A 26,432-nucleotide genomic window follows, 5' to 3' on the forward strand; every position below is an offset into this window, starting at 1 on the left:
TAGATATTTCCCTCTTACCTGCTGCAAATCTCTTTCTGTAAAGCTCCTTAAGTGGACTGTGTACTAAAACTGCCCCAATTTTATGAGCATTCTGACCTTATGGATAATTAATTGGTAATCAACTACTATTTCAGCAAGCATTATTACCAAGCCAAGTATCCCAATGCTAAATCTGTGTGCTTTAGAATGCATTAAATAGGTGGCAATAGAATACATGTATAATTTTTTTAAAAAGACACAATTTGTTCTTGTAATAAAAAACCCTTAAATTTCATGTTATTTTCAGTCAATGAACAATGAACTTTATCTTCAATTTGAATTTTTATTTCTAAGACATTAAGTATCTCACTCAATTATGTGATTTATAATCTGCTAAGGATCCTTGCCAGCTTCTCATCCAACTCACTTATAGAACACAGAAGAGCAAAAGGCAAATTTTGTGATGTTCCACTTGCTTCTTCTCTAGAGCTAGATGAGAAATAATGGATGAGAACTCAGAATAAGAACCCTGCGCTAGCTCCGCACCCACCTAATTGTCTTGCCATCCAAGACAGAAGGAAATAGGTTGTTAACAAGTAATGTCATGGGAATTTTGTCAAATCCTTTGCTAAATCAAACCCCTCAAATGCCTCAGATTGTCCCACAAACCTATCATGGATGTCATTCATTTAAAAATGAATAAAATTGGCTTGACAAAAATTGTTTTGACAAACTAATTGCTGACATCTGGTAAGATTCACATTGTTTCCAAGGTACTTACAGATCAGTCACTTTAGAATCTGCTCTAGAATATCCCCAGATAAAGTCTGTAGTTCCAGAATTCTCATTCCCCCTCTTCAAAATAGAGGTAACATTAGCTGTCCTCATTTCACCCAGCATTTCATATAATCTTGTGAATGTATCAGATAAACTTTGTAAAGGGTTTGGCCAAACCATCAAGATGTTCTTCCAATACTCTGGATGAATTATTCTGCAGATTCTGGAGATTTAACCTCATACTCTTGGATTTCTGAACAGAGGTCATTTTTTTAAAACACAGAATGTAATTCCTCTTCTAGTTCTGGTCCTTCTGAAAAAACTGAATTTTGGATTGCTAAATTTCCAATCACAGAAGTCTCACAAAGACAAATGCTGTGATGCCAAACCAAGGAGGAGAGATGATTCAGCCATCACACTCTAGGTTAGTGACAACGTGATCATGATCACAATATTTTTATTTATTTATTTTTTTAATTCCATTTATATCCCGCCCTTCTCCGAAGACTCAGGGCGGCTTACAAGCTTAGCAGTAGCCTTCATTCTATGTATATGCCTGCTTATTAGGGCTTTCACACACCCCCAAGCGGCATTATTACAAAGTCAGCTTAATTGCCCCCACAACAATCTGGGTCCTCATTTTACCTACCTCGGAAGGATGGAAGGCTGAGTCAACCTTGATCCTGGTGGGATGCGAACCTGCACTAATTGCAGGCAGCTGGTGTTACTTAAGGAGGCATTAGCCCACTGCTCCACCAAGGCTCTTATATTAAGGGTTCATATGATAATGAGCCAAAGTCTGTAATCTCACCACCCTTTCTTTTATGCAAGCTGCTCTTAGATGCAAAAACATTCAGGCTTTTCTTTGAATTATGACATATGGAATCTTGATATAAGTGCAATACCATGTTATACAGTTAGTCTTTATAGTTTGATCACAACAATGTTCACTTTACCTTTTGTGGATGCTGAACTGGATGGACGCTTCAAGCCACTCAACCCTTTCAATGGGATATCTCCTCCTTCCAGAACACTTTTATAAATCTGTCTTTCATTTCCCAGTCCAGTGAAATGACCAAATTCGGATTCCAACTCTTTCTTTACAGGATGGTAGCTGTTATATAAGAGGGAAAACATTTTTTCTCATCAACTAAAAGCAAATGATTAAATAAAACATCTAGACTCATGCTATCTGGTACCCCAAGAGAACTTATAAATGCACCTCTTACTTCAGATTAATTTCAGGAATTGCACAAAACATGCAATCCATGGCAAGCCTTTTATGAAGTGTATCATTTGACTCACCACAAGAAAGAAAAAGGAGTGGAATAAGGCTTATCTTCATCAAACGAAATGCTTTTAAAAAGTTCAACCTAGAGCCTCACTAATTTAAATATTATAATATCTACTTTTGCCACTTAAAGTATGAAAATAAAAATTAACTATTTTATTAGATTGAATTATTTTGTTTGATAAAAATTTAATATTAATCTTCTGATATCAGATGTTTTCAGAACCTCCAATGAGTAAAGTAGATTTTGGGGTAGGAAATTTCTCTGACTTAGGTTGACTCCCTCTTCCTACACTCTTCCTTTATTGGAATTTACTGCTCTCTGATTTACTAGTACAAAAGATCTGGCCTCTTTCCACTCAGTATCTGAACTCTGTCTAATTAGCCCCCATGGTTTCTCAAAGGAAACAAAGTGCTAGGTCAGCCATAAGGAATGCTGATTCAGAGAAACAAAGGTGCTGGGAGTCAAATAAGTTTGTAGAAGTAGCATCTCAGCAAGGTACATTTTAAGGTCCTTCTGAATTATAGAATCATAGGGTTGGAAGGAACCTTGGAGAGCTTTTCTTTAATTAGAGTTTAGCTCAAGTATTTACCACAATATTTCAACACTTTATGGAGGTCTTCTTGTCTAACCCCCTACCCATGGCGAAAGAGCACCCACAACTCCATGAGGCAAGTGTTCCACTGATTAGTTGTTCTTGCTGTCAGGAAATTCATTTCCATGTTGGATCTCTCTCTGATGAGTTTCTACCTTCTCTTCATTAGGCTAAACATATCTAGTTCCCTTAACCATCCATCATATGATTTAGCCTGATGAACAATTAAGGGAACTGGGTATGTCTAGTCTAATAAAGAGGAAGGCAAAAGGATAGCCATCTTCCAGTATTTGAGGGGCCATCACAGAGGAGAGAGGTTAGACCTATTCTCCAAAACAACTCAGGGCAGGACAAAAAAAAAATGGGTGGAAGATCATTAAAGAGAAATCCAGCCTAGAACTAAGAAGAAATTTATTGACAGTGAGAACAATTAATCAGTTGAACAGCTTACCTCCTGAAGTTGTGGTGCTCCATCATTGGAGGTTTTCAAGAGACTGGACAGCCATTTGACCTGGGTCTCCAGGGTCTCCTGGTCAAGCAGGGGGCTGGACTAGAAGACCTCCAAGGTATGCTATTATTCTATGCTCTATGACTACATTTATTAGTGACCAGACACAGAGGAAAAAATGAAAGAGGGTAAAATATGAATGTAGTTATAACTTCTGTTGACTGGAAGCCACATTACTTTTTAATTTTCTATTTCTTTTTCACTTTTTATTACTTTTCCCTATTCTTTTTCTCTTCAATTCAAAATCTGCATTGTTTTTATTCTGTTGAAAACATATTTAATAAAAATTATTAAAAAAATAAAATACTGCAGTACCAAGTACAGAGACCAGAACAGGAAATGATATCCTGCATGTGAAGGGGATAGAAAGAAATCAAAGTATATAACCCAAGATTTTCAGACCATCTCTACAAGCGCATGGAGAACAGACAGGAAGTCCTAGATGTATTAATACAGAAAGGCCAATATAATTTGTTGGCTAGGATACAGTTCAGAGTAAAATGCAAGCCTTGAAGCATATTCAAAATGGGAATGTCAGTCCTTGAAGGTAGGCCAGGTCAGGAAAAAGACACCACAAGGACCACTGAAATGCTACTTCATAATAACAAGATATAATAATAAAACCTTCAAAGCCTGGAAGAATTTCTCTTCCCTCAACTTATACTCGTGAGAATCAAGGCAGGTCAATCTTGAGTTTCTTTGTCATCACCTTCTCTCTTTTAAGGCTAAACAGGCCTTTTCTTATCTGAGCTGTATGCTTTTGTGTTGCTCAGTTGAGTGCATAGAGAAATGAATCCAAAGGAGTGATTTTTAAAAAAATTGATCAACCCCTAAATCTTTTATTCTAATTTTTTCAATTATTACTTCAATGGCCTTTTATTCATATTAACTTCAAGCCACATGGATGAACAATATCCATTGTATCCCACAAATTTAAGGAAAAGACACATGAAATTCCTATCCTAACATGCAATTAATAACCCTTTAAGACCTAGAGATGTATTTCCAAAACCTGAACTGAAAAATCAAAGAGATATTTCAAAACTCACTGAGACAAATGCTCTGAAAGAGTTTCCAGTGGTGGGGAGCTTGCTGCATCCTGCAAGAATCCAGACAAAGAAGCACTTACTAAAGGACACTATGTTAAAGCAAAAGACAAAAGATTATTGACCTCTATCTAGAGCTCAGATTTTTTTTATTACCAGGTCTTATGACAGATTGTGAAATAACTAATAATCTAGCTTTCCCTCATCACAGGAAATTCATACAATCCATACTGTAGACATAAAGCTTACTCTTTTGCCTGTGAATGTTTTACTAAAACCCTAATAATAAATAAAATTGTTGTTTATACCAGTGGCTCTCAACCTGTGGCCCGTGGACCCCTGGGGGTTGCAATGTCATCATAGAGGATCCATGAAAGCTTCAATAAATATTCTGATTTTTTTGCAGTAAAATCTGAATGAACAAATGAGTAAACAAATGAAAGCAAGACGGAATGGGAAAAAGAACAAAATCTTAATTTTTAATGTTTGTTTTGTAAAACTTGGCTTTTTTAACCTATTGCCTCAATTAAAAACAATCGGAGGAATAAATCGACTATGAGAGTAGCTGTCTGATGATGAACAGCTGCGTATTTCTGCACACACTAAGAACATGCAAGTGCATGGCAGTGAATGGCAGAGAGGAAGCCCGTGACATTTCTTGCTATCGCACAGTCAGTCAGAGACCTTGAGGCAGAGAAAGCCAAGTCAGTCATTGTCAGTGTGAGTGAGCGTTTGGACCAATTTTGTAATTGTCTTCGATTTTTATTAACCGTTTGGTTATCGTTCATTGTGGGGGTTTTTTATATTGCTGCAGTGGATTTCATGACAGCGCATTTCGATTTAGCCTCAAGATGGACTGCTGGGTGAATTTGAAATGTAAGGGGACTGATATTAATGAGGGTGCATCTTGCTCAAAGCAAAGTGAGGCTTCCAGTCACTTTAAAAAGTATTGCCATTATAAGGTAAAGGTAAAGGTAAAAGTTCCCCCGCACATGTCATTTCCAATTCTAGGGGCCGGTGCTCATCTCCGTTTCAAAGCCGAAGAGCCAGCGTTTGTCCGAGGACGTCTCCGTGGTCATGTGGCCGGCATGACTAGACGCCAAAGGCGCATGGAACGCTGTTACCTTCCCACCGTAGTGGTCCCTATTTTTCTACTTGCATTTTTACGTGCTTTCGAACTGCTAGGTTGGCAGAAGCTGGGACGAGTAACAGGGGCTCACTCTGCTATGCAGCACTCGGGATTCGACCCGCCAAACTGCCAATCTCCTGATCGACAAGCTCAGCGTCCTAACCCACTGAGCCACCGCGTCCCCTGCCATTATAGCAAGGAATATTTTTTGACTGGCTTCACATGTACAGGTCATGAGGACAAGCGACTATCACAGTGAGTGTTGTGTTAATGAGTACTGTCCAATGAGGCTATGAAACCGTCAAAACTGAAAAGACATCTGGATACAAAACATAAGGCACATGCCACAAAGAACATTATTTTTTTTTCAAAAGCAGGGAACATGCATTTTGGGAAAGTAAGAAAATGGTTTAAAAAAAAGACTGCAACTGATTGTAATAATGAAAATGTAGTGAGGGCCTCATTTGATTTTTCTCAACTATGAGCAAAATCCAGAAAACAGCACACTATAACTGAAGAGCTTACATTACCTGCTGCAAAAATCATGGTTTCTACGTTGATCAGCAAGCAAGCTGCCAAGGACTTTTCCATAATACCTTTGTCAAATGACACAGTTAAGAGGCAAATCGATGGTTTGTCAGCCAATATTAAAGGAAGAATTCACCTATCCCCCTACTTTGCATTGCAACTGCACAAAAGCATGGACATAACAGACTAAGAGACCTTAGTGGGCAATGTTAGGTATCAGCATGACAGAAAAGTTTTCGAAGACATACTTTTCCTTTCCTTGTTGGTAGATACTACAGCTGAGGAAATATTCACCAACTTAAACAAGTTTATAACATCTCATGACATGGACTGGTTGAAAAGCGTTGGAATTAGCACAGACGGTGTGTGAGGAATGTCTAGAAATCTTACTGGGCTTGTAACACGTATTAAGAAAGCCATGCCATCAATGACCTGGTACTATTGTTGCAAACATAGAGAAACCCTAGTTGTTGAAAAGATGCCCCAAATCCTAAAGCAGGCTTTTAACGTATCAGTCAAAATTGTAAATTTTATTAAAAAAGCAGATCACTGAATTCAAGACTTTTTGTACAACTTTGTGAGGATATGGTCAGTGAACATCAGCAATTTCTGCTACACTGTGATGTTCGTTGGCTATCAGGAAAAGTTTTGTTTTGCTTTTGAGAACTGAGAGATAAGATTATTCCTAATGGAGAAGCAGTTTCATCTCAGCAATCATTTGACAGATTTTTTCTGGTATTTAAAGGGTGAAGAAAAGGTTGAGAACCACTGGTTTATACCACTTTGTGACAGCAAAGCCACATTAATAGGAGAAACTATTTCTAGGGAGAAAAACTAGATCTCCTACCTTTGAAAAGTGAGGAAATGGTATGGCTATAGTATACAGGAAATCCATTTGAGTCCTCAATTGAGCATTTGCTACTCTGAATGGCAAAACACTGTAGGGGTATTATCACTGCACTGGCCCTGCACCACTTTAGCCTTCTTATTCTGGGGAATTTTACAATCCACTGCCCAGTCAAAAGCAATTCTATCTGGCTCCACACATGACACAGGGCATATGCTAGATTTAATATTCAGTTCATTGGAGATAGTGATCTGAAAATGCAGCTTTTCTGGATCCACCAGCGTGACTCTCTCCACTGCTACCAATTGCCCGCCAAGCACAATTTAAGGCTATGTTTATTAATTCATCTTTTTTTTCTACCTACAATCAGGAAACTCTCAGCATGTTACAAATCCAGATAATAATAATATACTCTGATGCTGACCTTAATGCTCTGAGCAGCCTAGGGCCACCCTACCTTTAAGACTCTCTCTCTTTCCCAAAAGCCCACCAGGAGAGGCCCTTTATAAATTCTCTGCCAGTTGCCAATATCTGGGACTGGAGAAAATTCTCTTCACCCCAACTTAAGAGGTCAGAGATGAATCTCTACTGCCAAGCTTTTAATGGTTAATTGTTCAATGTTAATCAGTATTATTATACCAAAATTTCTATTGTTGACTTCATCTGTTCTTAACATATGAAGTTTGGAGTAATGTTTTATACTCTGCATCATTTACTGTTAGAATCTGCTTTAAATGCTTGCCCAAAACAAAAAGACAAGGATAAATTCAATCATCACTAATTCATTTAAAAACATCTCTTTTGAATCACAATGAATTCAAAGATCATCATGATAGATGATTACCTAAGTTTATAAAAACTAATCAAGGCAAGTTAAGCTCCAACCTTAAGCTGCAGGGAATGTAAACAGCTAACAAGCTATGATTAACCTTACCTTTAAAATTTTTGAGGACAGCTATTTTTTAAAAAAATTATATGCTTAAAATTAATCAAAATATGGCGTTTAGGTTTTAAAACTAAATTGAACTTCCAGAAGCTGGAAATAAAAACAACTTGGTAATATTATATCTCTATATTTGTCTAGCAGTATACAAAAACAAAATAGCTTCTGAGATGCTGGTTAGGGGAAGACTGACTGGAAAAAAAGTAAACATGCATTTAAAAGGCGCTATTTTACAGGGTCAGCAAGATGGTCATATTACACTTACAAGGACAAAAATTCTGAATGAATAAGCAACAGACTTCCATTCAAAAGGTTTCTGAATGGCTGTGTTCACTTTGGCCTATATTAAATCAGAAAGTAAAGGAAGTTCAGCTTCAAACAATGGATACAGAAGCCCCGGGTACCCTGATAGTTCATTACAGCCTTTCCCCACCAGCCCTTTGTCTCATGTGGAAACAGGAAGGATTCAATGGAGTACAGGAGGTGGTGAGCAATGGTGAGGTTTCCTTTCAATGGACAACAGATTGTCCCAACTGCCAAAGTGGAGCTAGGAACCTCCTGCCATACAGACAGCAATGCCAGTCATTTTGCAGATTTTATAGGTTTTTCCTCATTAGAAAAAATGAAGCAGCAAGAAGGAACTTCAGACTGGATATAGGAAGGCTTCCATATCACGGACATTGCCAGGAAGCAGTCAACCCTAGCAAATTAAGAAAGATGTCTTCTATTCAGTCACTGTTGGAAGCAAAGTTGGGAACCATATTATTTCCTTGGGCTGGCTCTGATTTCTTCTTCAGCAGAGAATTACCTAACTGGGTTTCCTTATTCTTAAAATCAGAACTTTTGCATTTCTGTTGAATTTTATTTTTATCTGCTATTAGCCTTCCTCTGCCTCATGTTGCCCTGTTGTCTGGTTGTTCACAGCAATCACCATCACCAAACAGAAAATGGCAACAGAAAGAAGAGAATGTACAGAATGAGCTAGACCTAGTTTAGGATTGTATCTAACATGACTGTTACATGCTACTAATTATACCGACTACCATAACTGGGGAATGGTTAACATACTATTGCTTTTAAGAACAGGTGATATCCAGCAACATCTCTGCTAGAAAGTTTAGAACTAAAACAAGCAGCATGAGATACCTTCAGTTGCTTTTGATCTGGGGCTTTATAAAGCTTCTCCATTTTGTCTATTTCTGCATCTAATTCAGTATGATAGAGGCAGTGGTTTTTTCCTGGATCAACCTGGTTAAAAAGGAAAAGTTGGAAAGGCTGAAGACTTAAGTCTGACCCTTTTAATATGCCATATATAAGACAACATTCCAATACTCTCTTATGCAGTAAACTACGGCTTAGAAGGTTCACTGCTGAATTTTTCAAGATCAATTTTATCCTAATTTTTATTAGAAAATAATTTAAAATGCATTCTTACCAGAAAAATAACTACATATCACAAAAATAAAAAGATGCTCTGATCTAGCGAAGATTACAATATTTTGGGGTTGCAGTCCATCGCATATATAAGTTCGATTAAATTCAAAGCACTCCAATTCAAACACTGCTACAGATGAAAGATAAGCTCTAATACACACACAAACAACTATATTGCATACATTATATATTCAAATTACCTTTCTATCCTCTCTAGTAAGGATAGAGCAATCTCCAGGAGTATAATCCCATATCTTTTTTGGAGGCTAATGGAAAGCAGAGGAGGAAATGAGGAAATGAAGATAAAGACATCACAGAGAATATGGAAACTCAACTAGTGCAGAAAGAGTATATTGGGGGAAATTGTGTCAACATCAGAAATAAAAAGTGAGAAGAAAGAGAAAGTAAACCTGCTCTAGAACAACCACAGATTTTAGCAAGAAAACTGTGTAGTCTTGATCTGGTTTGCTTGAAACGACAGCTTTATAACTGCTACCAATCTCTCTGAGCCTCGTAGGAACAGTAGTTTTAACAAATACTGTTTGGTAATCATTTCAAAAAGATCATTCTTTTTCCCAAAAGAAAAGCAAACAAGTATGTTTATACAATGGTAATGGATAGTTCTACTCTTAACAGCATCCTAGTCTTTAACATCATGCAGGAGTTTCTAGAGATGGTGGTGTAAGACAATGTAATATTCATTTCATATTCTGAATACTTAACCAATGCTATTATTTCAGTTGAATAAAATCAGAGAAACTACTTTAATGTACAGTATAAACATTTTAGCACAATTCTGGGTCCCAAGACATTTTGGAAGCTCTCTCTGTTCATCAATAGTTTGCCTACTATATCTTACACAATTTAGATGAGATGCTATGACCTTATTTTCAAGATTCCAGGACACCCCAGAGACATTCAGGTTAAATGTTTCTGACTTGTAATATTTGGAAGGTTTAAGGGGAGAAATATAATTGTACAGAAACAGGATAAGTTTTATGTAAGCCCCCAGAAGACCAGGCACGATAGGCAATCATGGTGCAGTCCCTTAGTCCTGTTTGTTCTATTCTAGTGTGATCCTCAGGCAGAAGGAATTAATCTATATCCATTCTTGAATATGAAGATGATTTATCAAATATCAAAAAGTATTTGCCCCAGCTTCCTGTCTCTCATAAGGCCTTTAAAAAACATCTTGCAGAAATCTTCCAAATCAAATCAAGAAACAAATATTTGCAAATATATAGTTTATTAATTGAACAATTGCTCAAACAACTCCAATCAGAAGTATTTTAATTTATTTATTTTAATTCCATTTATATCCCGCCCTTCTCCGAAGACTCAGGGCGGCTTACAAACTTAGCAGGCTAGTCAGTAGATACTCTAATAATCATGAAATCATCATATCAAATTTAAAATATTACTTTATTACTTTTCAGTTACGGCAACAATGTGATTAAAAATTCTAATAATGGTTAGTTGTTACACAGTGAATTAGCACTGGATTCTCTAGGAGCCTGAAAATTTTGTTCCAAGAAATGAATATTTACTGCTACAAATCTGTATCTATAATTTACCATGGATATTTGGAAAAGCTGGAGATACCTTTTGGCACTTGATCTTTTCTCCCTTATTCCTTCTAAGTTGTGAAGCATCGGGATAAATTGATACAGTGTAATGAATGGGAAGACAAAGGATTGCACTTAAGGATGAAACAGTCATTTCTGGTGGAAGTATTTTATAGAACTGGTTTTGAAATTCTCTGAATAATCAAACCTTGAGTTTTCTCTAATGTTATTTGAAAGTTGAATCTTTTCTCCATAAGCTTTACCAAATCTCATCCATTGCCAACATTGAATTTTTTGATGAATAGTTCTAATGCTTACTGAAGTCTTTACAATCTACTGTAATACTGCTACTGTAAAAAGTCTTTTGTTTGTTTGTAACCTTCAAGTGCATCAAAGGGCAACAATTTTTGAAGCAAAGTACTTCAAATGGGTTAATTTACAGCATCCAAAATCCAGGACCTATTACTCCTATGGGACTGAAATTTGGAAAAGTTGTGGTCCCTTCACTGATGCGGTCAGCTACAGTCAGGTGATCATCATTTCCACTGCTAGCTTTGCCCAAGGAAATCAATGGGGAAGCCAGCAGGAAATTCAAAGTTCCAGGCGAGTAAGGGGCTTCTGCCAGGTGGGGAAAGAAAGGCTACACGGAGGGATGACATGCAGGTTGGGAGCTGCATGGCAGTGATAATACAGATTGGTTAGTGTTGGGAAGGCACACAAGTTATAGGAAAGTATCTCTGAAAACTAACATCAAATTATATTTTAGTCCTTTTCTTGAAAGTATAAAACATTCTGGGAAAAGGATTAGGGATTTATAAATGGGCATCAAATTCATGAAAGCCATGAAAAATCATTCCAAAAGATAATCTCCACTTGGACTTTTCTTTCTTTCAATCTCTATGTGTGCCTTCTTGTCAATATTGACTCTTGGACAACCACCTGGACAAGTCTCTGAAGTTTTATTGACAAAGTTTTGCAGAAGTGGTTTGCCATTGCCTCCTTCCTAGGGCTGAAAGAAAGTGACTGGCCCAACATCATCCAGCTGGCTTTGTGTATAAGGTGGGACTAGAACTCATGATCTCCCAGCTACTAGCCTGTTGCCTTATCCACTACACCAAATTGGTTTCCCCCACATATTTTCTAAAATTACATAGTATGTAATAGCTGTCCATGGAAGTAAATATAATCATTGATAGATTTTACCATTTTCAGTTGGCATTCAGTTATTCAATTTGCCTCAACAGTTTTAAGTTATGAATTTTACTGCTGGCATAACTTTGTGCAATAGATTAATTATCAACTTTATTATTGAAAATATCAGAAAACCACAGCACATGTTTCTTGGATCAATCACATTTAAAAGTGTATGAAATTATTTTGGATGAGGAATCAACCAAACAGCAAAGAGCTTTGAAAAACTGTACGTTGAATAGTTTTATTCAAATCTATTTTCTTTTTTTTATTGAAAAGTTTTAAAAATACAGTTTTCCTTTAAAAAACCCCCTTCCCCCTCCCTACCTCCCCTCCCTACCTCCCCCCTTCCCCCCCTCCCCCCCTCCCTCCTCCCCCCCCACCTCCCCCTAACCCCCCTCCCCCCCCCGGACTTCCCAGAGCTAAATACAAGGTATATATATATAAAAAGGCAATCATAAACAACCATATACTAACAACTATAAATTCTAAAATCCATCACTCTCTAACTTATATAGGATCAAACAAAACTTAGCATTATTAAATATATATAGAAGACAAAATAAAAAAAGAAAAAAGAAAACGAAAGAAGACTTATTCAAATGCTAGATAAAACTTCTTGACCCTATACTTATTCTGGATAAACTCAATCCATTTTCTCCATTCCATAATATAATGTTCTTGCGAGTAATCTTTCAAATAGGCCGAAATCTTCGCCATCTCTGCCAAGTCGGAAACCTTTAAAATCCACTCTTGTATAGTCGGCAGTTCCTCTTTCTTCCAATATTGACCTATCAAAAGTCTTGCTGCCGTAACTAAATTCAACATCAACTTAGAGTCCACAACTGTAGCGTCAACAATTATTCCCAACAAAAAAAATTGCGGACAAAACTTTATCCTCCGTTTAAAAATCTTCTGCATATTCCACCAGACTTTTATCCAAAAAGCCTTGACCTTTTTACATGTCCACCATATGTGAAAATATGTTGCCTCTTCATCACCACACCTCCAACATTTAGGCTGATAATTCGGATACATACTTGCAAGCTTTTTAGGATCTAGATGCCATCTATAAAACATTTTGTAAAAGTTCTCTCTTAAACTTTGAGCTTGAGTGAATTTTACATTCCTCACCCAGATCTTTTCCCACGTGTCCATTGTAATAACTTCCTGAATGTTTTGGGCCCATTTTATCATACAATCCTTAACAAGCTCTGTTTCTGAATCGATCTCTATCAATGCAAGATATATCCGTTTAATATGTGCTGGTCCTTGATTTCTAATTTGCTTTATCAAATTTTCATCAGTCGTTGCAAATCCATTTTTTTGGTCTTCTTTCCACCTGGCCTGTAACTGAATATATTGAAACCAAGTCTGAACAACCTTCTCTTCTCGCAAGAAACTATATGATTTCAAGCACCAAATATTCCTTTCCAAACTTAAAATTTCCTTGTAAGTAGTCTCATCATGTTTGAAACCAGCATGTATATTTTCTATTGCGTGTTTTGGGATTGCCCACAATGGTATCTTGCTGCTTAACTTATGTCTATACTTCTTCCAAACTCTCAGCAATGCCTGTCTTAAAATATGCATCCTAAACACAGTATCTACCTTCTTATCATACAACAAATATGCATGCCAGCCAAACAACAGATCATGGCCCTATTTTTTAGTTATATTAGCAAAGCTTTTCCCCCAGTTTGCATTGGTGTAGACACATATCCTTTTGGATAGAACTAACAAATATGAATGTTTGAAGTTTTTTGTTCTCCAATTTGTTTATTTACTTTTCTTTCTGTCAATTTAGATGGCTGCCCATCTGGCAACAGTCACTACCTATCACTAACATCTATTAAAAGCTCAAATACAAGCAAATGGAAATAAATATTTCAAATAGTGGTTGGCAATTCCCTCGGTTCTCCTTTGCCTCTTCAGAAGACAGGGACAATATGTGTCATCCTTCAGGCATTTGGCATTTTACCAAGTTCTTCAGAGTTTGAAAAAGTGAAATCAACAGGCTCCTTGACTGTTTTTTATGCAATTCATTCAAACTTAGAGAGATTTAAACTCATTAAAATAATAAAATTTCCCTTGGTCTCAACCTGGAGTTCTGTACCTTCAACCTGCACTTCATACTGTATTTTCCTGGTGGAATATACAGTATAAGGAATTTTTACAAATTGTTTATGAACTATAATGTTATGTTTCCATCCAGTTTCTTCTAGGAGGTTAAGAAGGGGTCTTACACAGGGGACCATTTCATCTTATGATTTGGCTTTCCTAAATAGTGGATGTTCTTATGTAGACTAATTCAGTTACATTCAGTTAAAATATCCAAATACTATTACTTTGTTCCTTGAACAATGGGATGCTGGGAAGCTTTATGCACAGCAGTACAGAATTTTATATATAGTAAGGAAAACTACTCTGCTTATACCAAAGTGCTTAAAATGATAAAAGAGAAGCTGAGGCTCGGCAGGTATCTTTCAGAGATACGGTAATATGGACAATATTTTTGCACATAACACATGGACTGAGAGGGCTGATGGGGAGGTGGGTATGTGTGGATTTATCTGCATTAAGTCTCACAGCTGGGACAGAGAGATGTCTCTTCATGCTGTAGATAGGCATTCACTAATGAGCATTTTACTGCTTCAAAAATATTTGATGCCTCAACTCAACTCCAGTCTCGACATGCACCTTGGACTCACATCTCCTTGTGCTTTCCTGACTGTACTCTGTACTGCTTATCTCCTGCAAAGTTTGCTTGGATTTTTTGATGCTGGAATGATTCTCAACCTTACTCTTTCCTGGCCTTTACTGTTCTTAAGCCTTAAAGTAGAAAAAAATGTTCTGTTCTATATCTGTCAGAACCCACTTTGAATGCTGTTTCTACTTCTGAACATCACACTTTTAAGAAGAATTTGGAGACACAACTAAAGATAATAAAGGTGATCAGAGAATAGTAAACTCAATTGTGCAAGATGAACTATGAGAACTGAGTATGTTAGTAGAAGACAAAACTATGGATATCATAGCATTCTTCAAATATCTGAAATGAAGTCAGATACAAAAGTCAAGTACATTTTTAATCTTACGCTGCAGATTATAGAAGTTGAATAGTAGAAAAGGGTAGTTTATCAATGAGATCAAATTTGTTGAAGTAATGGCTGGATATATATTTGCTTGGGATGCTCTACTTTCAATTGCTACAATGAGCAATAATAGACTAGACTAGACTACACTAGACTAGAATAGAATCTGGAAGGGACCTTGGTGGTCAAGCAGGAGAACCTATACCAGTGATGGCGAACCGCTTAGAGACTGAGTGCCCAAACTGCAACCCAAAACCCACTTATGTATCATCGGGTGCCGGGTGGGCATGGCCCATCGGGTGGGCATGGCTGCAGTAATAACGACAGACTGGGTGGGACTAAAAGTTCAATCAATCAATTCCAAGTTTGCGAGACAAGCTGTTCCACTGGTTGATTGTCCACACTGTTAGGAACTTTCTTTTTAATTCCAGGTTGCTTCTCTCTTTGATTAGTTTCCAACCATTGTTTCTTGTCCTGCCCTCTGGTGCTTTGGAGAATAATTTGTCCCCCTCTTCTTTGTGGCAGCCTCTCAAATACTGGAATACTGCTATCATGTCATCCCTATTTCTTCTTTTCTTTAGACTTGCCTCTGTTTATACATTCCAGGATTGTATTAGCTTTTTTTGGCTGCTGCTGCACATTGCTGGCTCAGTCAAGTGATCGTCCACTAGAATTCCAAGGTCCCTCTCACAGCCAGGTCCCACCTAATCTGTACTTATATCTTTGATTTTTCCTGCCTAAATGTAAAACGTGGCTTTTCTCCACATTAAAACTCATTTTGTTGGATAAAGCCCATTGTTCAAGTATGTCAAGATCTATTTGAATCCTGAGCTTATCTTCTGGGGTGTTGGCTATTCCTGCCAGTTTAGTGTCATCTGCAAATTTGATGAGTTCCCCTTCTATTCCCTCACCTAACTCATTGATGAAGATATTGGAAGACTACTGGGCCTAAGATGGAGCCTTGTGGTACCCCACTGCTTACTTCTCTCCATGTGGATATAGTACTACTGAGGACTACTTATTGAGTATGGTTTGTCAGCCAGCTACAAATCCATTGGTGATGTCCACAGTATTTTGCTGGTCTATTAGTTTAGTCACTTTATCAAATAATGAAATAAGATTGGTTTGACATGATCTGTTTTTAACAAACCCGTGCTGCCTACCAGTTATAACTTTGTTTGCTTCTAGTTGTTCGCAGATGTGTTTTTCGATACCTTTCTCAGGATCTTCCCAGGTATTGATGTTAGGCTGATTGGACTGTAGTTTCCTGGGTCTGTTTTTTTCCCTTTCTTGAAGATGGGAACCACATCAGCCCTTTTCCAATCCTCAGGTACTTCCCCGATGCTCCAGGATTTTTGAAAGATACGGTGCAATGGTTCTGAGATAACATCTGCCAGCTCGTTCAGAACTCTGGGATATAATTTGTCGGGTCCTGGTAATTTTTATTTGTTAAGGTTGGACAAGTGTTCTCTTACCATTTACTTGCTCATTTTATTTTTTGCTTCTAGTTTGTCTTTTGCAATAGTTTTTTTGGTATGTTGGGCTATAATTTCTTTTTGTGTGAAGACTGATGCAAAGAACGAGTTAAAGCTGCTCTACTTTCTCCCTACTGTCTGTTATTTCCTTACCATATTCTCTCTTTAGTGGACTTACAGTTTCCTTGACTTTTTTCTTGTTATTAATATGTTGAAAGAAACCTTGATTTCTGTTGTACGGTCTTTGTTCATTCTGAGCCTTTGCTTTCCTGACTTCGTCTTTGCATCTTTTGGCTGTCTGCTGATAATCAGCCTTAGTTATGTGTCCCTCTTTCCATTTTTTTGTACTTGTCCTTTTTGTCTTTCAGTTTATCTGAGAGATTTTTGTGCAGCCATGCTGGTTTCTTCTTGACTTTGTTTTTCTTTTTCAGTAGTATTGTGCTGGACTGGGCTTTTATGAAAGCATTTTTCAGAGTTTCTCATGCTTCTTGAGTTGTTTTCCCCTTTAGGGTTTTCATCCATGGAATCTTTCCTAGATTCTCTATCACTTCATCTCAATTAGTAAGAATTAGGTCCAGTATAGCTTTACTTCTAGTTCCCTCCTCTACCTTTTGGATGACAAAGTTGTTGGCTAGGTTGGTTAGGAATCTGTTTGATCTCCCACTCGCTTCAGAGTTTGTCTCCCAAATGGTATCTGGGTAGCTGAAGTCTCCCATTACTAATGTGATATGTTTCCTACATACATTTGTTAACTGGTTGGCAAAGAGTCCACTTTTTTCCCCTTTTATATTGACCCATATAGATTCTGGAGGGCTTTTATCTCTGGTCATGTGCATTTCTGTAGATATGTAGTATTCTCTTACATACAGTGCAACTCCCCCTCCTCTTTTTGTAGATCTGATTCTTTTGAATAATTTGTTTACATCCATCAGTCCATTCCAGTCATGGGTTTTGTCCCACCAGGTTTTTGTAATGCCAACTATGCCATACCCATCCATGTGTACTATTGCTTCTAGTTCATCCTGTTTGTTCCCCAAGCTTTGAGCATTAGTATATAAACATTTAAGACTTTTATATCTGTCCATGAGTATGTTTCCTGGATCTCCTGATTGTTGTTTGATTTTTTTTCCCTCATCACTGCCTACATTTGTTTGATTTGTTTTCTTGGGATTTATGATTGGTTTTGTGTTCTAGAGATTCTAATAATTGGTCACCCTTCCCCCTCAATTTTAGTTTAAAGCCCTTCTAATGAGTTGGTCAGTCTTTTTCCGAGTACATTTTTCCCTGTTTTTGTGCATCCCATCCCTTGCCAAGAGTCCTTTGTTTAGGAAATGCAGTCCATGGTCCAGGAAACCAAAGTTTTCTTGGCGACACCAACCCTTTAGCCAGCGGTTTATTTCTAGAATTCTTTTTCCCCCTCAATGGGTGTTGGCCTTTTATTGGGAGTACTGATGAGAACACTACTTGTGCTCCTAGCTCCTTAACTTTATTGCTTAGTTGCTTATAGTCTCTCAGTATTGTGCTACTGAGTCATTATATGATGCTGAGATTCTATTATTCTTATGCAGAAATAAAATATGGGAAAGCAAGTGAAGCTTTTTTGGGGTTTTGCAATGGTACTGAGTTTGAACAAAAGAATAGCTGAAAGGGCAATAAAGTTGCTGGTTTCCTTGTCCACAACTCTAATGAACTCTATTATCCTTTTTCAAAAAGCAGTACTGATGCCATTTGCCATGGCTGATATGGAGCTGGGGAATGGGGTGTTTCAAAGAATGCTGTTAGCTATAATTTCGCTCAGCAGTTCGTTTTCAAGCTTTTTGCCTTGCATTCATCATGGTAATCTGACATAATTTTCCTCTTATATCAGTGATGGCTTTTTTCCCCTGATTGAAAATTCAATTCAATTTCACTACTCTTCAAAAGTAACAAGTGGGTTCTGGACAAAACAAATTAGAAATCTGATTTCATTTTATTTACATTTACTTAAAAATAAGCCAACAGGATATCCAGAGAGCACTTGCTAAAAGTCTCTTCCTTGAAAGAATGCCATTGAGAAAGGCCCTGGGGATAAGCCTTCTTGATCAGGGCCTCTCCTTCAATGGATATCTGATACTCCTCCACTTTATTGCTCAGACCAGATCATAAAAATATATGTCAATTAAGAAGGCAAAATAACAAACCCTTGTCTTACTTGAAAATCTTATCCATGCATTGCATTTTTCCCCAATACCAATTTCAGAAATAAAAGCAAACAGCAATTAAAAGAACCAAATGCCTCCATTTGGTCAAGAAATCAATAAGAACTAAGCGTCCCAGTATGATTTATACAGAACACTGTTTGTGTTTTCTTGGGTTGTTATTTGACAAAAAATTGCCACTATATAAAAATAAATAAGATATTAGATAAAGGAAGCATTACACCTAGATTGTACTGGATGATTCTGGGACAACTATGGTCTTGGTCAAGCTCTATGTACATTGCCTTCACCTTCAGAGAAGAGAAGCAGTAAGTCAACAACTAAATTTCACCAAATAATTTTTTCAACTATTGAATTGCCTTTTGGAAGAAACCTTTAATTGGTACATATTCCTTTGAAAAATAGATCCCACATAAAATTCATGCAGTCCTCTCATATAAAGCCTTCCCTAACCAACAATTTCATTCAATACAAGACAAAAATGAGAACTTCAAAATGAGAATACTTTCCGATATTCTCCCTTTGAACTTGTTAGCAAAAACAAAATATTGAAAAGCATATGAATAGGAAAAACAAGGTAACTGAATTTACACCTCATGGTTGTAGAATCAAATTACAGCTTGAAATGTAATTCTAGAAGACCTTTAGAACAGGGCTTTTCAACCAGAGGTACATGTAGCACTGGTGGTACATTGGCACCTGGCAGGTGGTACGCTTATGATGGGTTGTAAAGCACTGTAAAAAAAGTGTAAAAGAAACTGTAGTGTGGGGATGAGCTGAAGTGGCAGCAATGCAGCACAGGCCTGTGGGAGAGTCAGCTGAAGCCGCGGTGTTGCTGCTGAGAGCTTAGGATCTGCACTGGGCTCCAGCTGGCTGGTGTTCAGGAAGCTGTGCTCAGCCTGGGGAAAGGAATCAGTTGAAGCCACACCAAAGACAAAAGAAGCAGGATGGGATAAACATGTCTGCAGGGTGTTTACATTTGGCCCGGGCCACCCTGGAGACAGCAAGGGGCCGGCCCACCCCTGCTCGCAAAGGAAAACACCAAATTCAGTGGGCCAGAAGGCAGCCCAGCCACCACATCTCTCCGTTTCCTTCTCCTCATCCCCTGGGCACAGTCACTGCTCCTCACCATAGCTGGGGCAGGACTTGTAAGTACCTCTGTCCTGCAAAGCAGCGTTCCCCCGGTGCTCCCGCCCACTGCCATGCCGGCAGCCCCAACTAAAGGCCACGCGCTGCAGCCTTGCCCAGCCAAGGAAGGGGGCGGCAGCCAAGACTACAACAGATCTGCTGCTTGTCAGCGGAGCTCAGAAGCTGCCCAACTTTACTCTGCAATTTCGGGGTTGGAAAGCGGAGGGGCAGCGGTGCGTTTGCAGGCCTGGCGGCACCTGCTGGAGACCCTCCTGGTTCCCCCCCCCCTGCAGCTACCTCCTTCAGAGCTGCCTTGATGCCGACGGGCCTGCCAGCAGATCCTCCAGCTTCATCCTGCAACATGTGGTTCACCCGCCATGCCAGCAGGCCCGTTGGAATCAGGACAGCTCCGAAGGAGGTATTATTTATTCTTGCCTTTAACAGCAATAACTACGTTGTTTGACAACTTTACTAGCAACCTGCAGGCTGTGAACTTTCCGGTCCCCCTTGGGGAAAAAATACAGGAGAGCTAGTTTATTTTTCCTGCTAATTACACTATACCTTGTGGATTTTTAAGGAGCTTATGCGAAAAAAATGTGTCTGAAAATTAAAGGATGTATGGATTGAGTTGTGAGACAAGAAAGGGAAGTACATGGACATATGCACTTCCAGTTGCTGACATATTTCCACTAATATTGTGACTGGACACCTGCATCCTCTCAGGGCCCAAAGATTATCTTCATTTTTCATAGGGTGGTATTGTGGATTAACTAAATTTTTCTGGATTCTGATTTTAAAGTGAGTATCCTGAGCTATGGAGGCCTTTGATCTTCTTCTTAAATACATAATAATAATGAGAACTAAAGGCTCAAAGGGAAGGCAGACTAGAAAGAACAAGACCTTTTGGGGTCTTCAATTCCTTTCCTGTTAAGAGCTCCTTAATAATGTTTACTCTTCCTACCTAACATCAATAAAGGTGGTTTTTCCAAAAAATATGTGAAGAGCTGAATTAGTGATTTAACTATATTTTCTTTTTGGCTGTGTTTCGATCTATATATAATGTATGTTTAATCGAGGAGGGCATGGAGAGGTAGAAGTGGCCAATATGGAGGCTGCACCTTGCCCTCCAGATCTCTGCCTCCCCTGCAGATCTCTGGAGAGGAGGGGATGGCAAGGGAGCTGTGTGAGGGAAGGCTGCCCCAACAAACCAGCATCCTTACCATCCATGATTGGAAATGGGAATTCCCTTTCAAGAAGGGCCAGCCTCCCTTGGGCAGAACCCGGGAGTGCTGCTCCCCTGCCGCCTCCTCTTGCTCTCCAGAGATCTGTCAAGACAGAAGCTGGACTTGGAGGAAACTGCTTCCTGCAAGTGTCTTCCACCTCCTGCTTTGCCAGGAGGGGGCACCAGACAGGGAAACACCAAGATGTGTCTCTTTAGTGTGCTGTACACACACACACACACACACACACACACACACACTCCAAGCTTGGAGACTTGTATCTACACTTGACCTAGCAAATTGCCAATCATGCCTGGGCTTAGGGAGAAAGTCCTCTCCTTTGTGGATAAAAGTCCCCAAACCTGGAATGCAGTGTGTGGTGCGTGCATGTGTGCGCACGCATGCACTTAGCTGCTAGCAGTTTGGGGAGGCGAGGAGTTTGTGGGGCACCGAGTTGTCCCCACATTGAGTTAGCCAGTGCGACTTCTTCTGTTCTGACCCAGCTGTCTCAAGTCAGCTGTGTCCAGTGAGTGGAGTCGAGCAGGCCATGCCCACCTGCTAGGTGACTGGTGGTACTCGAATATTGCCATATCCTAAAAGTGATAGAATCTCTGAAAAGGTTGAAAAGCCCTGCTTTAGAAAACATCCATAGTATCTTATAGTTACAAATTTGTTGATATTCCTTTAGATTGATTTTAAAAATCTGGCCTGCATGGTTTCCCCAAAATAAATAACATACACTACAGCTTATAAAATAATAACTCTTTTTACAGTATAATTAAGTTGGCTAAACCAGGATGAGTTAATTTTTGTTCCATTAGACATACAATGAAGAGGGAAAAGACAGTGATCCATAACAACATCTTATTTACTAATGCTTGGGACTATCAACTTACCGGTTTCCCAAACTCCAATTCCGAAAAGAATTTATACCAAGGCTCATTCTTTAAATCTATCTCTTCTGGGCTTATATCCCGAGGCTAAAGAATTGGTAATATAAGAATGGAAGAAAGAGAAGGACAATATTATGCAAAGAATGCATAGGAAGACTGTTAAAGGTGCCACATTCTGTAATTTTTTTTTCAACAGTTTCCTAGTTATCAAACTGGAAGGTCCTATCCATAATTTTAATAACAACATGCAATTTTATTCATATCTCACCGAGAATAGGTTTAGTTACACTCATTTCTAAGTAAAAAATGGTAGTGCATTGTTGTCATTAAAGGAAGGTATTCCTAAAAAAAATAACCTCTCCACATGTTATATTTGTGTTATTTTTCTAAAACAGGAAAACCAATAAAGAAATAAGAGATATCAGAATAACAGAGTTGGAAGGAACTTTAGAGGTCATCTACTTCAACCCACTACTCAGGCAGGAAACACTATACTATTTCAGGCAAATGGCTGTCCAGTCTCTTTTTAAAAACTTCCAGTGTTGGAGCCTGTTTTCACAGCTTGTTGTTGCACTGATTAATCTTTCTAACTGTCAGGAAGTTTCTCCTTAGTTCTAGGTTGCTTCTCTCTTTGGTTAGTTTCTATCCGTTGTTTCTTGTCTTTCCTTCAGGTGCTTTGCAGAATAGCTTGACTCCCTCTTCCTTGTGGCAACCCCTGAGATACTGTAACATACATACACACACACATATACATACACAGAACAGTTGCTGGAATTGGGTATGTCTGGTTTAATGAAGAGAAGGATAAGGGGTGACATGATCTCTCTCTCTCTCTCTCTCTCTCTCTCTCTCTCTCTCTCTCTCTCTCTCTCTCTCTCTCTCTCTCGATCTGTGTGTGTGTGTGTGTGTGATATTCAAAGAAAATAGAACCCTTTAAACTTTTACTTGTAGTTATGTATGGCAATTGTCACGTTTCCACACCACTTCTATATCACTTAATCTCTATCAACTAGAATAAATAATCAATTCCTTCATATTTAACTTCAATGTACTCACTTCCTCTAGAACAGACATGTCAAACTTGCAACGTTACATGACGTTGTGCAACGTATCGGGACGGTTTTGCCATTGCTGGCAATGGGATGGGTGCGGCTTCCAGATGACACGTCTGGTCCGTGGGCCGGCAGTTTGACACCCCTGCTCTAGAATTCTAGTGGTACAACTTCATCAGTAAGCAAAAACAAAAAGTACATGGGGAATGACTGGAAGACAATGAATTGAACTGTCAACAGTAATAAGAATGGAAGAATCAAAATGTATTTCTACTAATACAACATGTGAACAAAGCCAGAATTCCATCTCTAATCTCCAAAAGCAATTTACCTGAAATAGTCAAGATTTCTATTTCCTCAGCTGCTGGATAATATCATTCTATGAACAGGATTCACTTTTTACTCCACTCCTACTGCAACATATTTATATCAAGTATGGCATCTTTAACAGCACATGCGGTAAGTGAGAAGGCCTGTCTCAAAAATAGCACATGAAAAGGTAAAACTCTACACCGGGGTGGAGAATATGGCCCTTTTATGACTTTTATGACTATGGTGGCTCAGGAATTCTGGGAGTTGAAGTCTACAAGTCATAAAGGGACCATACTTCCCCACCTCTGCTCTGCAATAGTTAGCAATGAATTCTAGGACAGAGGTCCCCAACCTTTTGGGCACCAGGGATCAGTTCCGTGGAGAGAGGTTTTTCCGCAGACCAGAGGTGGCATGGCTGTGTGTGCTGCCTACATCCCATGGATAGGGCTTTGCTTGTTTGTGCAGACTGTTTGCTGTCATACTGCGGCCCAGTATAGGTCCACAGACCAGGGATTGGGGACCCCTGTTCTAGGACTTGGAGTCCAAGTTGCCAAAGTTTATTTATTTTATTTATTTTGTATTGGGAAATCTTGCTCTAAGTCTACACTAAAGAGGATACATTTAGACAGATGTGTTAATGGTGAAGTTGCTACAGAAACATAATTTCCTAAAAAAGAGAGTAGAAAGCTTCTACTGTAAGAAATCGCCAACCTTTCATGCATGAATATGGGTTAAGAATTTTAATAACAATTAAGAATGGTATATCTAAGAACTGGATACACCAGGAACAATATGACAGTTAAGGAGTCATATTTTGCTATTGTATTCCATGTTAAGGACAACATATAAAATTAATGACATGCAGTTCTTAGAATCACTGTACAAGAAACAAAGAATACATGCAACACTTCTTAAGACACAGCTTTGGTATACAAGATACAATACAATCAACTCAGAATATGTACAGTGGTGCTTAATACAGTCCCAGGTTTGCAAAGGTCTTTTACTTCCATATTGCACTCATATTAATCTGATTATCAATTACAATTCTAAGATTCTCTTCATAAATAGTACTACAAAGGCTAGCTACACCCAGTTCTACTCCTGAATGTTTTCTTACAGTCTTTCCCCCTCAGAAAAATGTTTCACATTTGTCTTTTAAATTTAATTCTGTTACATTTAAATTCTTAAGAAACAATTCAAAAGAATGTTTTGAATGTAGTTTGTGCGTTCTAGCAACCCTGTTCAAGTTTGTTCTACCTGGAAATTTGTTAAGTATTCTCTCCATGTAGTTATCCAGATAAAATACACCCAAAATTTAAAGGCTTGGGTATTTACGTGTGGCAACCACTTCCACTTTAATAAGAAACATTTTTAAAGGAAAGTTTGATTCAAAATTGTCATGCTATCTAGGTCACATTTAATGCTGGTTAATTCAGATTCAACAGGGAATTTTGTCGAATGTTTAACTGAAATCAGTGTTATTACATCCACAGCATTCCCACAATTTATTAAGGAGATTAGCCAATAAAAACAGAGAGATACATGGCAAATTTGTTCTTGACAATTATATCACTGATCATATAGTGATACAGATCTATATTCAGTGATTGCATCTAATTTAGCTCTTTCAAACCATTCAATTTTTAAAAATTCCCCTTGGCAACCAAATTACAGCCAACTAAGGAAACTAGTCTAGTGGCCACATTATAGGGGAGAGAATGTAAACCACAGATTTGTTACTCATGTTTTAAAATACAGCTGAGCTTCCTTATAGAATTATTTTTTAACCACCAACTTTCTGGTAGAGCTTTTCATAGAATTGGAAGCTTTGTTTGTTCATTGCAGAAACTTTTGAATGCTCTTCCACTAAAGAACTGTTCTTTAAAAGTAGCTCACATTTAGAAACCGTGGCATGTAGAAACATCATATAAAGTTTAAGGATATATTTTATTTATTGACCTATCAGTCTGGGAAGGACTTCACAGATTTTGGACTGGCTTATTAACAGCCCATCTAACAACCTGAGTTGACTCCTTCTCTTCCATCTTGCTGTATGTATAGAGAACTCTAGGAAATAGCACCTGTGCTGATCTTTTCAGGAGGTGCATATTTGGTAACACCTCTTGTAAAATACTTTTAGAAAAAGAGAGAAAATATTCTTCCATTTTATATGAAGAAGAATAGTAAGAGAGAAAATAATGTTTTCTTGCCCAGTAGTTTGGTTGCTGTAGCCAGAGGAGAAAGAAAAAAATATTTATTCTTTCCCTTCCATCCATTTAGAAAAAACTGGATAGTTGATTTATTTGTGGACTGGGATCCTGCAGCAAAAAGGCTGGCACAAAAGAAAGAATGTCTCCCCTTATTCACAGGAAAATGAGAAACAGCAGTATTTTCATTATCTGAATAGTAATGATATTTACCTGTAGCACAAGGAACACTTGTCTTTCCCCCAACAGGAGAGGGGCCGGTTGAGGGCTGGTTCCTGCCTGTCAGTGTGCAAACTGCCTCTTCCTCTTCTCCCTTCCTGCCCCTGCCAGTTGTGATGTGGCAGTGACTCAATAAGGGATGAAGTGCAGCAGAGCTATCTTGCTACCCATTAAGAAAGCAGTGGAAAGCAAGCAGCCCCCCTGAAGGCCTATCAAGCATTTATTCTGCCCCTCAGTCTGCTGTCTTCACATAGGAACATGGCTTCTCAGGTTGATCCCACAGGGAGAATCTCACAATTCCTCAAATTAGAATAAAGCCATGATCATTTGGCCAGTTTCTTTGCAGGCTTTCAGGAGATAAGGAACCAAATCCACAGAGCACAATGGAAAACGTACACATAAAAGTAAAATCAAATTACCATTACCAATGTTTCATTATCCAGAACTGAGGACATCCCTGGACAATATTCATAAATGCTTTTAGGTTCAGCCCAGTGCTTCCTCGAGTCTATTTTTTTGTCTGGAGGCTCCCAATCATTCCTTTAAAGAAAAAGAAAAGAAAAGAAAAATAAAGTGCAACTGTTCACACCTCACAGCAATCAACATTTTCTTTAGAACAGGGTTGTCAAACTGCCGGCCCGCAGGCCGGATGCATCATGCGGAAGCCGCGCCCACCCTATTGCCGGCAATGGCAAAACCGTCCCGATACGTTGCACGTCACGTGACGTTGCGAGTTTGACATGTCTGTTTTAGAAGCTGAAAAGAAAGAAAGGAAGCTTCATCTGTCTGCAGGATG

General features: G+C 38.5%; 1 protein-coding gene across 2 annotated transcripts in view; it reads right to left on the minus strand.

Moving 5' to 3' along the window:
- Window positions 1-26,432, minus strand: part of SORBS1 (sorbin and SH3 domain containing 1) — a 129,942-nt gene that overhangs the window by 12,711 nt on the left and 90,799 nt on the right. For both annotated transcript variants that reach the window (XM_081329682.1, XM_081329683.1), the window contains exons 16-21: window positions 26,062-26,176; window positions 21,847-21,930; window positions 9,279-9,344; window positions 8,791-8,892; window positions 4,201-4,250; window positions 1,713-1,870 (exon numbers count right to left, since the gene is read on the minus strand). In XM_081329682.1, the coding sequence (XP_081185808.1) occupies window positions 1,713-1,870; window positions 4,201-4,250; window positions 8,791-8,892; window positions 9,279-9,344; window positions 21,847-21,930; window positions 26,062-26,176 (575 nt within the window). The remainder of the gene's footprint in view (window positions 1-1,712; window positions 1,871-4,200; window positions 4,251-8,790; window positions 8,893-9,278; window positions 9,345-21,846; window positions 21,931-26,061; window positions 26,177-26,432) is intronic.

Source organism: Vipera berus (assembly GCF_964194415.1).
Source record: "Vipera berus genome assembly, chromosome: 5".
In the NCBI taxonomy this organism is placed as follows: Eukaryota; Metazoa; Chordata; class Lepidosauria; order Squamata; family Viperidae; genus Vipera; species Vipera berus.